The sequence below is a fragment of the Zingiber officinale genome, chromosome 1B (assembly GCF_018446385.1).
Source record: "Zingiber officinale cultivar Zhangliang chromosome 1B, Zo_v1.1, whole genome shotgun sequence".
Taxonomy (NCBI): Eukaryota; Viridiplantae; Streptophyta; class Magnoliopsida; order Zingiberales; family Zingiberaceae; genus Zingiber; species Zingiber officinale.
In genome coordinates, this window is record NC_055986.1 from 146373754 (window position 1) to 146388394 (window position 14641).

General features: G+C 36.2%; 1 protein-coding gene across 2 annotated transcripts; it reads left to right on the forward strand.

The window, feature by feature from the left end:
* The first annotated feature begins 5065 nt into the window (after positions 1-5065).
* LOC121984135 (putative clathrin assembly protein At5g35200) lies at positions 5066-13989 on the forward strand. Of its 2 annotated transcripts, none has more exons than XM_042536951.1 (16): positions 5066-5451; positions 5954-6070; positions 6178-6247; positions 6730-6827; positions 7439-7580; positions 7669-7769; positions 8661-8744; positions 8813-8863; positions 8949-9014; positions 9089-9154; positions 12163-12243; positions 12352-12429; positions 12599-12757; positions 12840-12915; positions 13027-13148; positions 13366-13989. In XM_042536951.1, the coding sequence occupies exons 2-16, from the start codon at positions 5975-5977 to the stop codon at positions 13726-13728; spliced, it is 1653 nt and encodes a 550-aa protein (XP_042392885.1). In that variant the 5' UTR covers positions 5066-5451; positions 5954-5974; the 3' UTR covers positions 13729-13989. The 2 variants fall into 2 exon arrangements, with proteins under 2 accessions (XP_042392885.1, XP_042392878.1); XM_042536944.1 differs by having other exon boundaries at positions 5066-5356.
* Positions 13990-14641: the final 652 nt, after the last annotated feature.

Consider the following 14641-nt stretch of genomic DNA (forward strand, 5'->3'; position numbering starts at 1 on the left):
TTTTATTCAATATTCACCCCCCCTCTATCGAACGTCTACGATCCAACAATTGGGCTTCTGTTCTTCGTATTCTTCGGTATCTTCGGGGAACTCAGTTTCAGAGTCTCTTATTCCCTTCTACTTCCTCATTAGAGCTCTATGCATACTCTGATGCTGATTGGGTGGGTGATCTTATGGATCGTAAGTCGACCACTGGCTTTTGTATTTTTCTTGGAGATTCTCTTATTTCTTGGAAAAGTAAGAAGCAAGATATTATTTTGAGATCTTCCACAGAAGCTGAATATCGTGCTATAGCTACCACTACTTGCGAGATTGTTTGGATATGTTGGTTGCTTGCAGATATGAGAATTTTTCTTCAGAAACCTACTGCTCTTCATTGTGATAATCAGAGTGTCATTCAAATTGCGCGCAATATAATTTTTCATGAGAGAACGAAGCATATTGAGATAGATTGTCATTTCACTCGTCATCATCTATAGATTGGCACTATCACATTGTCTTTTGTTCCTTCCTCACTGCAGATAGCTGATATGTTTACCAAGACTCATTCCGCTTCGCGCTTCCGATTTTTATTTGACAAACTCTCAATGCTTCTAGCTGTAGCACCGTGAGTTTGAGGGGGGATGTTAAATTATATAGTTAGAATTATTTGTTTATAGTCTTGAGGGTAATTTAGTCTTTTATCTTTTTAATTTAGGATTTAAGTTTTCTAATAATTCTCTATATAAGACTTTGTACTCTTTATTTTCTATTAACCTTTTTTTTTTATTCATCAATAAAGACGACTACTTTTCTTTAGCATCAATTTCTACACTCACCTATGAGCGACCCCTGATCTAGGAGCAGACCAAGGGTCGCGGTCCAAAGGATCTTGCCTGATACCGAGAATAGATCCTCTGAACCGTACTTTTTGATTCAGAAGATGGACCAGTTCATTCATAGGTGGGATTCTATAGACTCCACCTATTATATAGGTGGAATCGAAAGGATCCTATCTATAAACAACCCTTGGTCCAAGAGTATATTAGGGGTCACGTTCCAAATGATCCGTCTAAATCTAGTTCATTAAAATATTAGTGTCTTTTATATTAAATAGTAAAAAGAAATGTATTATCAAAATAATATCCTATGTATATTTTTATTTTTAAAAATATATTTATTTTTTAATGACATCATGGGTATTATACAATTATAATAATCATATTTTAGTCTTGATCAATATTATATCGTAATAATTACAATTCAAACAATATAAATATTTTATTTCGTCTAGTGGATATAAGAATGTAGCTCTTACAACTATACAAATACTATAAGTATATATTAATTATAGGATTTACTACACCTGTATATAATATCAGGGCCGGCCCTAGAGGAGGGCGGCACTGGGCGACGGCCCTGGGCCCATAATTTGAGAGGGCCCGACCGGAGCTACAAAAGATGCACTAAAACTTGACGTCCTATGTTCTTCAAGCATGGCCGGAGCAGCATCGCCAGTAGGTTATACAGGCTCGCTATGGCATTGGCAAGCACAAAGTATCTGTGACGAAGCCAAATGTCAAAATGCTAAATCGTAATGGATCTCAACTATCGACGCTAGAGAAGGAAGCTTACACAAAGGCAGGTGTTTGCTGAAATGCCGCAGTGAAGGACTGGAGAATGGGGTTGGTCCCTACCACGACCACTGTGATTGTTTTTGTCTCCTTGTTGAATGCCATGAGCCTGCAGCCGTGGAGGTGGCCACAAGAGCTGCCAACCTTAGTGATACGAGTAAGAGGGTTACCGTTTGATGCCACGACCTGCTCTCCGTCTCAGTTTGCTTCCCGTTCTCGTCTGCCATTGCCGGAGAGGAAGAATCTGTGATCGTTACTACTAAGAAGAGATTAAGTGAAGGACGGGATGCGAATTAGTTTTTTCTGTTGGGACCGAAAAGTAGCTAGAGGGGGGGGGGGGGGGGGGGAATAGCTCATCGTTGCTTGTTTCTTCGAAGATGTGCAGCGGAAAATACAGAAACAAATCACACAACGCTAACACGGTTGGTTTACTTGGTATCCACCTCACAAAAGGTGACTAGTCCAAGGATCCACACCTACACACACACCCTCCACTAATAAAACTCTCTTTTATGGTAACTACCAAGGGCGGAGAAGCCCTACAAGACTCAATACAAGAAGAAAGGGAAAGGTAATGAAATACAAGCTCACAATCTTACAATGAGTGCACAAACCCTAACCCTAGTTTCTTCTCCTTGCTTTGATCCGCCTCTTGACTTGGAAGAGCCTCCAAGAACCTTCAAGAACTGGCGATCTCGAGCTTGAGAAGAGCTGTGGAGGAGCTGGTGAAGATCTGAAATGAATCGGTGAAGAAGTGCTGAAGGAGACGCCCGCCTGCAGCTCAAATACGACGCAACGGTCGGATCCCGATCGATTCGAGAACTCCCAATCGATCGGGGAGCCTTTGGATCGATTCACGGATCGATCCAGAACGCCTCTGTGCTATGGAAAAACGCCTCGATCGATCCACGGATCAATCCAGCGCTTATCGCGCGAAGCAGCAGCGTCCCAATCGATCGGCTGATCGATTGGGACCTCTGGATCGATCCACTGATCGATTCAGCTCGCTCCAGCTCCTGGATCGATCAACTGATCGATCCAGCTCTTGGTTTTTGCCCAAAACCAAGTCTCAAGCCTCTCAAACCAACATCCGGTCAACCTTGACCTGTTGGTACATCATACCTAGCATCTGGTCACTCCCTTGACCTGCCAGAACTCCCCACCAAGTGTCCGGTCAATCCCTTTGACCCACTTGGACTTTTCTCTTCGTGCAAAGTATCCAGTCAATCCTTTGACCTACTTGGACTTCCCAACACCAGATGTCTGATCATCCTTGATCCATCTGGATTTTCCCTTGCCTGACTTCACTCACCAGGGCTTTCACCTAGCTTCACTCACTAGGATTTTCCATCTGCCTAGCTTCACTCACTAGGACTTTCACCTGGCTTCACTCACCAGGATTTCCTTCTGCCTAGCTTCACTCACTAGGACTTTCCATCTGCCTAGCTTCCTAGCTTCACTCACTAGGACTTTCCATCTGCCTAGCTTCACTCACTAGGGCTTTCCATCTGCCTAACCTTCCAGTTAGGACTTTCCATCTGCCTAACCTTCCAGTTAGGACTTTCCATCTGCCTAACCTTCCAGTTAGGACTTCTCAGTCAAGTATCCGGTCATCCTTGACCTACTTGACTCTTCTTTAATCACACTGATCAGTCCCTGATCAGAATCTCCCCATATGAACAACTGCACCTACATTGTCCATGTGTCTACATGTATTATCAAACATCGAAACTATGACCAAGACTCAAGCTTGGTCAAACCAGTCAACCTTGACCTAAGGGATATTGCACTAACATTTTTGCCCTGGGCCCCCTGTGTCAAAGGATCGGGGTTGTATAATATCATCAAAAATTATTTTAAAATAAACTGAAACATGATGAAAGATTTTTTGATAATAAATGAAAAAGAGATGATGTTTCGATGATTCTAACAAATCGCATTTTTGAGTTGATTTGGTTAAATCTAAGATAAGTTTGGTCAACATTGACTTGCATCGAGTCAATCATTAGGATTTTACTTTTTAAAAATTTAAGACGGCTCGAGTATTCGATTGATATGCATGTGATGCGATAAAAAAGTGATACCTTCGTATCTTTATCAATTTATTTTTATAAATATAAAGAAAGTAAATTATTGATAGTTACTAGTTATTAGTTTAAGTGATTAAGATATAAAAAAAGGATATGCTAGAATTTCAACGTCAAAATTTCGTACGATAATACTCTAAGTTGTAACTATCGCCCATATACCTTCAATTGACACACATTTTATATGACTTCAGACTAGGTACAGTGAAAGGGTATAAATTATATAATTTTTTTTTTTTTCTAAATGTGACACACAATCGATGGAACAATGATGTTAGATTTCTGAATCATTCGTCGTAAAGATTTTTCAATTTATCTTGACAATCGATAAAAAATTTTATGATACTAAATTAGTCGTCCCAAATTTAATATAATATTACGTGGTTCGATATTTTTTTTCTAGTTAGATTAAATGACTTGTGATTAAATTTTTAGATCTATTTTCAGATGAGATAACGGAGTCAATTTATAGTCATGGATGAATGGAATTTTTGTTAGTTGTTAGATTAGTTCAGCAGCCAAATCTGACCCTTAACTTAAACTATCAAATAGTTAATTAATACCGATCACCAAACGTAACATGTTCCAGCTGGCGTCAGCCTCAGCAGTCAACCCTACTAGACGTCCAGATGTTTTACGTAAGAAATCCAAGATATTTACAGAATTAATTAATATTAAGGGGCAGTTCGACACGAAATTCCCTCAATGCGAAATGTTGAAGAAGAATCGGATCATTATATCTAATTTTTACTATCCCATCAGTTTTAAAGATTCAATTTAATTTTACATAAATATAATTTTTTTATCAATAAATTAGAAAGTATAGCATCTTGACATGATAAAAAATTATTTTGACGATTCAAATTATGATCACAAAATCACGTAATAACAAGTTATTAATGAGCTAAATCTCTCCTTCATAACATTAATTATATAATATATATATATATATATATATATATATATATATATTCTTTTTAGTAATCTAGATGCTCGACTAATATTAAACGTAAATGACTTTTTCTAATTTACTTGTTGGATATGAATATTCATCCCATTTAAAAAAATATTAAAAAGAGATTCTATATATTTTTATTCTAAAAAAATTATTAATATTGTGGTATACTTATATGGATAATGTATATCAAATTACTTCATATTATATAATTATACTGAAAATTATTTTAAGGTATATTAGTTTAATTAAGTTTACATAATTTTTATTAAATTTAAATAATCTATTCGTCTTTGTATTATTCGATTGTAGCTGTTGATAGGTTGTTAGAACTGATGAAAACTGAGGGTGTAAAATGATTAGTTTTTTCCCTTATTGAATTTTTAAATGGAGCATGAATCGACGAGAGGCCAACCCGATCCGGTGCGTCGCCGTCTTATCCTGCTCCAGCGGCACCGACGAGCCGACAGCCACCCTCGTTGCCATTATTTTAAGCATTATGATCCTTCCAGTCCTTTTCTAGTTACTGGCCTTTGTGTGCGCTGTGGGCTGGCGGTGGAGGAGAGGTCAGAGGAGTTCGGTCGCTGAAAGCGACTCCCAGGCTGCATCCCATCGCATAGCTTAGAAAAGTAGACCGCAACCAATCCCCTTCGACGATTGAACCCCCTTTTCTCTGCCTCCTGAGTTTTTTCCTAATTAAGGTGAGTTCTTGTGAGTTTTGGTCCTTTGTGTGGCCTGTTTTCGCGGTCGATTGCTGGAAATTCGAGTTCGCTTGAGTCGTAACGCTTTTCTTTGTGTAAAAACAAAGATCTCTCTTTGTTTTTTGTTTGTTTTTTTTGTTTTTACTTGATAATCTCAGTTCATCGTTTTGTGATGCTGTCGCTGCCGAATTCTTGATGCGATTACCCTCGATGCTTACTTTAGTGGGGTTTTTAGTTGAGTTGGAGGATTTTCGGTGGCTATTCTGAATTTTGAGATTTTGGATCGTCGATTCATTTTTGAAGAGGACAAGATTCATTTTTGGTGGCTCCCAAGTTTTGTTGTTGTTGTATTCTGATCGTGTAGACTTCCAATTCTAGGCTAATTTGCCCGTTTATAGGATTCGTTTTTTAGTCGAACGTTTTTCCCTAACGGAAATTGCTATTGGAGCTTTGTATGGAGATACTTTTATTTGTTCTATTAATAGACAAGCAGATCGAGACGTGATTTATGCCTTTTGTGGATGTTTGATGTCTTTTATATAACGATTTTGTTATTTGCGCCCAATTGATAGTGGTGCTAACAATAGCGTTGGCCAGGATCTTGGGTTAGGAGAGGAAATGGCTGGAGGAACGCAGCCGAGCTTGAGGAAGTACTTGGGAGCCATCAAAGATACGACCACGGTCAGCTTGGCTAAAGTGAACAGTGATTACAAGGTTAGAACTTAAAAGTGATCGTTATTGTCTCTAGTTAGACAACTCTGCAGTTTTTGGCTTTCTCTATCTTCTTATCTTTTCTACATGGATTGTTTCTGTCGAATCAGGAATTGGATATTGCCATAGTGAGGGCCACGAACCATGTAGAGCGTCCTTCGAAAGAGAAGCACATACGAGGTGGGCACAGCATGGTTTACTCTCTTTTGTGATGTTTATTCTAATGGAGGCCAGAAACAACGTTTTGTGCTTATTTCATTGTTTATTTAAATTTGTAAATTAGACGAGCATTTTGAGCACCACTTTTCAATCCAACAAAATTATTTGCTCATTAGTTTCTTCTGAAAAAATCTACCCTTCAGAACTTCATATTTGTCCATTGATGTAGTTCAATGTTTTATTCACTAGTTTCTGCATATTTGTTTGTCTGAAATGCCCATCTTTTAATCTAGCTATTTTTATACACTTGGTGAGCTAGTACAAAGGCCTTCATGCTTTCTTCTAAGTAGGTTATGTATCAAATTGACTGCATTTGACACTTAGATTGGAAGGTTTTATTTGTTCAATATTCTATGAACTTATTTATCAATGTTTTATTAGATGCCATTGACTGTTTTTCCATGTGATGTTATTGTTTAATTGGTTATTTACTATTCTTGCAGCAATATTTTATGCTATTTCAGCTTCCAGACCCCGGGCAGACGTAGCTTATTGCATTCATGCTCTTGCAAGGCGTCTTGCCAAGACACACAATTGGGCGGTATATACTCAAGCATTATTTCTATACATCAATAATCTGGTTTATATTTCATTTAGTTAAACAAAAGAGTTATCTCGTGTTGTTATGGTGATGCTAAGCATCCCTTGTTATCCAATTTTTTGATGATGGTATCTCTTCAGGGAGTTTAAGAATGCTTCCTATTTCAACAAACAGATGTGGCAGATACATACATACAGTGAACACTGTTTTCACTGTTTTTTGAGATGCCAAATGTTAAGACATAGCTACAGAGATAATGGTGCCAAGAAAATATTGAGAAGAAACAATGCATACTGAAGAAGAGATCTATTTGTCAAGACAAAAGTAAAAAACAACTAGAAAACAAAACATGATCAAAGAGCTGCCCATTTATGTCTTATATATTTCGCTACTCTTTGTTTTGTTTTTCTTTTTTTAAAAAAAAATCTTTAAGTTGAAATGTGAAATTGATATGTATGGATATTTGGCATAAATTTATACTTTATATCTCATATCATATATCTGCTGTTTTTTGTTCATCCTTATTTGCTTATTGCAAATTTATTTCAATGCTCATGCAACTTAATTAAAAAAGCTTGTAATGCCAGTCATTTGATGTTGTTTTGCTATAGGTGGCATTGAAAACCTTGGTTGTCATCCATCGCGCATTGAGGGAAGTGGACCCCACATTCCGTGAAGAGCTTATCAATTATGGGAGAAGTAGAAGTCATATGTTGAATTTATCCTACTTTAAAGATGATTCCAGTGCATATGGTGATAATTGTCTTATGTTGCTAGGAATGTCTTAGATGAGAGGCTATTTTCTTGTTTGACATCTATTTCTTATTGGACTGCTTTTCAGCTTGGGATTATTCTGCATGGGTGCGTACTTATGCTCTATATTTAGAGGACAGGCTAGAGTGTTTCCGTGTTCTCAAGTATGATGTGGAATCAGATCCTCCGGTAAAAAATATTCCGACTCTTTTTTGTTGTTCGATATTGTTTTTCTACTTCATTGATATAGTTGTGGAAGCTTCCTCTGCTGATTGTGCAAATTAGGAAATAAATTACCTTTTGATTGTTTTTTAACTTGCATTTGGTGTTTTCATTTTACTAGAGGGAAGAATAATACATCCTTACAACTGATACATTTTCAAAGAAGAGCGTTCGTTATTCCTAAAAAGTTGTTCAGTTCATCTGTTATTTGACAAAATGGTATTTCTAAACCTACAAGGAGTCTGGCTCAGATTTACGGTGCATTTATCAGCCAAAAGTGTCCATATAGTCCTAACCTACATCAACATAAGTTATTTAGAACAATGCATTTTACAAACATAGTGAATGCTTGAACTTATGAAATTGAATTTGGAATACACTTTACTACTTTGTGAAGTATCTTTAAACCTTTTAATGTCTTATAAGCTATATACCTGTGTCTTTTTTTGAACACTAACATCACAGGATGAACACTGACATCACAGGATGGCCGTTACACTTTGAACTGATGTGCTGTGATTTTATCAAAACCTTTTGGAGTTTCTGTCATTAGGAATTAGAAACCTCGAATATAGAAGGTGAATTAGTTGCATAAGTGTGAATGTCTTTAGGTTTTACCCCCTAAGAGTTTGATCTATGATGATAATCTAAACTGCATTTATCAATAGGATTCATGAAGAGAAACTACAAGCTTGTGTATTTATCATTTTTCCATTTATGTATCATATGGATTCAGCTATCAGTTCATTAAACTGTCAACATATGCACTATCAGTTTAATGATGTGACCTGGCATCTTGTACTGATATATACACCTAGTGGCGAAGCAAGAATGAATAAAATGGTCCAATTTCTGCAGAGAACCAAGGATCTAGAGACTTCTGAGTTGCTTGAGCAATTGCCATCACTACAACAACTATTACATCGCCTACTTGGTTGTCAGGTAATGTCAGCAAGCTGTTTATCTATAATATTCTTAATTCATTTAAATGCCCTAGTTATCCTTTGCAGCCACAAGGAGCGGCCTGCCATAATATTATAATTCATCTTGCACTATCTATGGTGAGCACAGTTTCAGTTTATTCTGCAGTAAATGAGACTTCAAATGGTTCTCATATCTCCTTTTTTTATGACTTGTTACTTCTAGGTGGCTTCAGAGAGTATTAAGATTTATAATTCTATTAGTGATGGAATAGTAAATCTGGTTGACAAGGTACTAGAAACTCACAAGCTAGTTTATTGCACTCATTTTGCTTCACTCGTTAACTGTTTTCTTTTTTTTTGCAGTTTTTTGAGATGCAACGGCCTGATGCACTTCGGGCACTTGATATATACAGAAGAGCAGGTCAGCAGGTAAGTAAAATTCCTTCATTAAGTTGTGGCTTTGGTATATGATTTATTATTACGTTAAAATGTTGACTGGATCTATAGGAAATTGGATAATGTTAATATAAACAGAAATCAGGAATGACAACTAATAAATCCACAATTGTAAAACTGAGAATATAATGGTTTCCTTTTGGAGGTGACTATTCTCTTGGTTTCAAGCAAATTTGATGTCATCAAGTCAGCGGTCCATCCTCAAGTGCTTGTGTATTTGGTGGTAAATAAGCCCAATCCTTCATTTACCCACTATATTTTGTTAAGGAGCGGAGATTTGGGCAGATCCCATGCCCTCCATTTTTGATGAATTTGGCATCCTCCTAAGGTGGGTGGATGAGGAAGGATGGAGGGAAATTAACAAAACGGATGTATAAAATACCACTTATTTTGAAAGAGTCTCATTTCCATTATCTATCCTCTCCCTTTTCCTATATAAAAGGAAAACATGGATGGTTTCTTCTTCCCTTCTACGCAGAATACACGGCCTTTGTTTGATCCTCCCTCCTCTCCCCTTCTACTCCATTCTTTCTTTCCCACCCAATCAAATACACAGCCTAGTTTCCCATTGAACTTGGAGACCTCCAATATTGGTAGTCACTCGCAGACACGGTTGAAAACCTTTTTTTCCACTTATATTATACGGATTTTGTTTTACTTTTTGTTTCTAAATTTTGGAAAAGAATTACAATTGCCGATTGACAAGCATGTATTTGAGTTCAGATTTCCTAATAATTGAGTTTTTTTTGGATGTGTCAAACTTTTTTCAGAGTTATTGTGCACGATCAACTTAGATGAGACATAGTTTACAAAATCGTGATCCGGATCGTAGGATCGTACAATCCTATGATCCGGAAACCTAAAATCGATCTAGGATCGTGCAGAAACGCTTTTTGCAGTAAGATCGCAGCAGGATTGGAACAGAATCGGTAGGATCGGAACAGAATCGGAGCAGAATTGGAGCAGGATCGGTGGAAGCTTTGAGAGATCATAACTTTTAACTCGGATTGAACCACGGGGCCTATAATATATCAAATCAAATCTCGTTCATAGATCTTTAATAAATTTCAAAGTTTATCCTTAACCACCCTATTTCAAACCCAAAAAATATCATTTAAATCCTTTTCGGATGTCTAGAAGATTTTATCTTTTTTTTATTATCTTTTTTTCATCTTATTAGGGTTTTAAATTATTTAAACATATGTTTAATTATTTTTGAGTTAGTTTTTTATCAATAATATTCTGTCATTTCTTTTTCCCAAAATAATGAGTTTTTGGATGCCTATTGTCTAGTATTGTGTGGCATCAACCAGTTTTCAGAAGATTATTTCCGGCGTTCATATTTAAATCAAAGGATTCAATAGCTTCTGTTATATACGTTATGTGCTTTGTTGGCCTTTAAATTGAATTATCTTATAAACCAAGGAAATATTTTTGACATTGAATGTGTTATTATTATTGTGTTAATAGAAATTTTATATTCTTTCATTTTATGATATGAAAATATAAATGTTATTACTATACGAGAATGATAGTTGAATTACAAGTTAATTTAAATTTGTACATGTAGTAATGTAATTTGAGGTGTTGAGTGTAAATGATTGCATATATATATACAAAATTAGTTATTTATTTATATGTAAATGAGTTTTTTTTGGTATTTTTTCTAATTATTAATCAAGTAGGATAAGATTTTAAGGGCTTTTGGTAAGATTGTACGATTTTACGATCTAATCCTGACTGATCCGATCCTGACCGATCCGATCCTGACCCTAAATCGATTCTGCGTAGGATCGCGATTCTACAAACTATGGATGAGAGAATTGATCTATTAACTCATTAAGCTTGACCATTTCTCAAAATGCTTATCTCATTCGTCTGTGCTTATATAGTTTCTTTATTAATTCATAACCCACCTTGTGGGATTAACTTGGGTGCCACAGAATGGATTCAGACCAAACTAAATTGGTTTTCAATCCACGAGAGGTTTAGCTCAGTTGGTCAAACAAGTCATAAAATGAATACCAAATGATAGAGTTTGATATCAACTTAATGCTAGCGTTAATTTAAATCAAAGGATTCAATAGCTTCTGTTATATACGTTATGTGCTTTGTTGGCCTTTAAATTGAATTATCTTATAAACCAAGGAAATATTTTTGACATTGAATGTGTTATTATTATTATTGTGTTAATAGAAATTTTATATTCTTTCATTTTATGATATGAAAATATAAATGTTATTACTATACGAGAATGATAGTTGAATTACAAGTTAATTTAAATTTGTACATGTAGTAATGTAATTTGAGGTGTTGAGTGTAAATGATTGCATATATATATACAAAATTAGTTATTTATTTATATGTAAATGAGTTTTTTTTGATATTTTTTCTAATTATTAATCAAGTAGGATAAGATTTTAAGGGCTTTTGGTAAGATCGTACGATTTTACGATCTGATCCTGACTGATCCGATCCTGACCGATCCGATCCTGACCCTAAATCGATTCTGCGTAGGATCGCGATTCTACAAACTATGGATGAGAGAATTGATCTATTAACTCATTAAGCTTGACCATTTCTCAAAATGCTTATCTCATTCGTCTGTGCTTATATAGTTTCTTTATTAATTCATAACCCACCTTGTGGGATTAACTTGGGTGCCACAGAATGGATTCAGACCAAACTAAATTGGTTTTCAATCCACGAGAGGTTTAGCTCAGTTGGTCAAACAAGTCATAAAATGAATACCAAATGATAGAGTTTGATATCAACTTAATGCTAGCCTAGCTTCAATTCCTTCCTATTTGTCCTTTTAATGAAGATCAAAGCAAGACTCTGATTTCTAAAGAAGTGCTTCAGCTCATTGGAAGATGTACCAATTGAAGATTAAAATTTCTCTCCACCTGTATGACCTGTTTGAACTATGGGCTAAAATCTTTGTACGATTTTGTTTATCTAAGATGCCTCACAATGTACAGGCGGAAAGATTGTCAGAATTTTATGAAGTATGCAAAAGCATGGATGCCCGTCGGGGAGAGAAGTTCATAAAAATTGAACAGGTTCTTGTTCCATTATCTATCCTTACCCTCTTGTTGGTTATTGTGACCAAAACTTATTTTGGATTTAATTTCCAAATTCACTGATTTTCTTTCCCAACAATAATGCAGCCTCCTTCATCATTTCTAACAGCCATGGAAGACTATGTTAGAGATGCTCCACGAGCTTCAACTGTTCGCAAGGATCAGGTTGGTTATGATATGGGTTTAGATGCTTTTTCTTCAGTCAAGTTTATTGATTTTTTCCCTAATCATCTAATTCTCTTATGTTAATTGTGGGTAGTGGCACCATACAATCTTTTATCTTTCTTGATTATTTGCAAATGTCTATTTCTGAAATAAACATCCATTTACTCAGGCAAAAGATGAAAACGATATTCCAAACGTGGTATTAGCAATCGAGTACAAAAAGACTCCTGAAGCAGAAGAAGCACCTCCCGTGCCCCCTCCGCCACCAGAAACAGTTAAAGAAGTGGAAGTTCCTGTTCGTGTGAAGTCCCAAGAGACAGATTTACTGGTATGGATAAACAGATTCATATAGCAATCATTCTATTAGATAATCATTCCCTTAAACCTGTGGTTCAACTCATTCTTATTAGGGATTAAGTGATGCTGCTCCAGAGGTGTCGGACCTAGATAGCAAGAATGCCATGGCACTTGCCATTGTCCCAGTTGGTATAATACTTATCCACCACTGGCAAAATGTTTTGAAAGAGAAGTTTAGTCACTTAAAAAATTTGATTACTTAAATCTATGCAATTGATTTTGTTGAGCAAATTACTGCAGATAATGCTTCTAGCTCTACCCCCTCTAGGAGCCTGTTACCAGAGAATGGGACTACTGGTTGGGAATTGGCACTTGTTACAGCTCCGAGCTCTAACGAGACTGCTATGGCTTCTAGCAAATTGGTATGGCTTTCCTAATCTGCATTCAAGGTTATGATTTCTTAAGATTAAACTGCTCGGGAAATGCTCAATGATCTCATTAGTTGCCATGTAAATCCGTATGCTTATGATCTCACTAGAACTATGTTTCAACCCTGGCTGTGTTCTAACTTGTTCTCTGGGGTCCTGAAACATTAATCATACACAAATTATTCTCTTCTCTCTCTCAACTTGTCCACAGGCTGGAGGGTTGGACAAGCTCACACTGGACAGCTTATACGAAGATGCAGAGAGAAGAGTGAGCCAAAATGTGAGCTACAATCCATGGGAGACAGGCCCAATGGCGCACCCGATGCTGCAACCAGTGGCTCACGACCCATTCTATGCCTCAAATGCCGTGGCCGCACCTAATTTTGTGCAGATGGCAGCCATGGCACAACAACAACAGGCTTTCATTCTGCAGCAGCAAATGATGATGATGGGAGTGCAGCAGCCTCAGCATTCGCCCGCCATCAACCCTTTCGCTAATCCATATGGAGATGTTCCATATGCTGCTCCGGTAGTGCCTGTTCAAGCTTCCAACGCATACCACGGCCTCATTTAAATGAGATTGATGCTTCTTTTTCCTGTTCTATAATTCGATCATCGTCGTAGGGCCACTGTTAGTGTCGGGATGCAATTTTAAGGGAAATATTGGACAGTAATAAGTCTTGATTTATTTGTAGTGGTGGTGGGATCGTGAGATAGATATGTGTTATATATGTGTACATTCATCTGGCAGCAGTTTGTGAGGAAGAACTTGAAGAATTTGTTATTCGTTCAAAACAGATTGTAATAACAACATTGTTACGTTCGTTTGTTGATTTCTTTTTTGTTTGCTTGTTTAAAAAAGTGATTCGAATGAGGGTTTTTCTTTTCTGCAACATACATTTTAATCTCCGAATTATAAATAAAAAATCCAAACATTTTTTAAGCAATTACAAATTTGGCATTTTAATTTAGATCGATTCATATTATTTGTGAATAAGTTTAGTATTTAATATTTGTGAATAAGTTTAGTGTTTGATTTGTAAGAGTTTATTTATGTTTATTTAATATGTATAATATTAATTAAAAAATAAATTTAAATAATTTATTAAATTAAATGAATAAATTTAAATATATATGTATTTCGTTATTAATATTATAAATTATTTACTAATAATGTTAACAAATAAAATCTGTGAATTATGTCCCTTAATTATTTTTTTATAAATATGATAAATAAATAACTTGAACTCACTAACTAATTAAAAATATAAAAAGTGCGCCAATGTAAGTCGTACCGAGCTGGATAAAAAGTGCGCCAATATAATACACGACATATATCTGTCGCCCTTTGTCTCCTTCAATCGTAGGAAGTAAAAACAGAAGGGTTTTTGCAAAATCATGACCGAGCGACTAGTCTCCCCAAACCGTCGAGCGGCGACGTTAAATCCCAAAGTCGTATTGGCGACTATAAACCCCCTGGCCCGAAG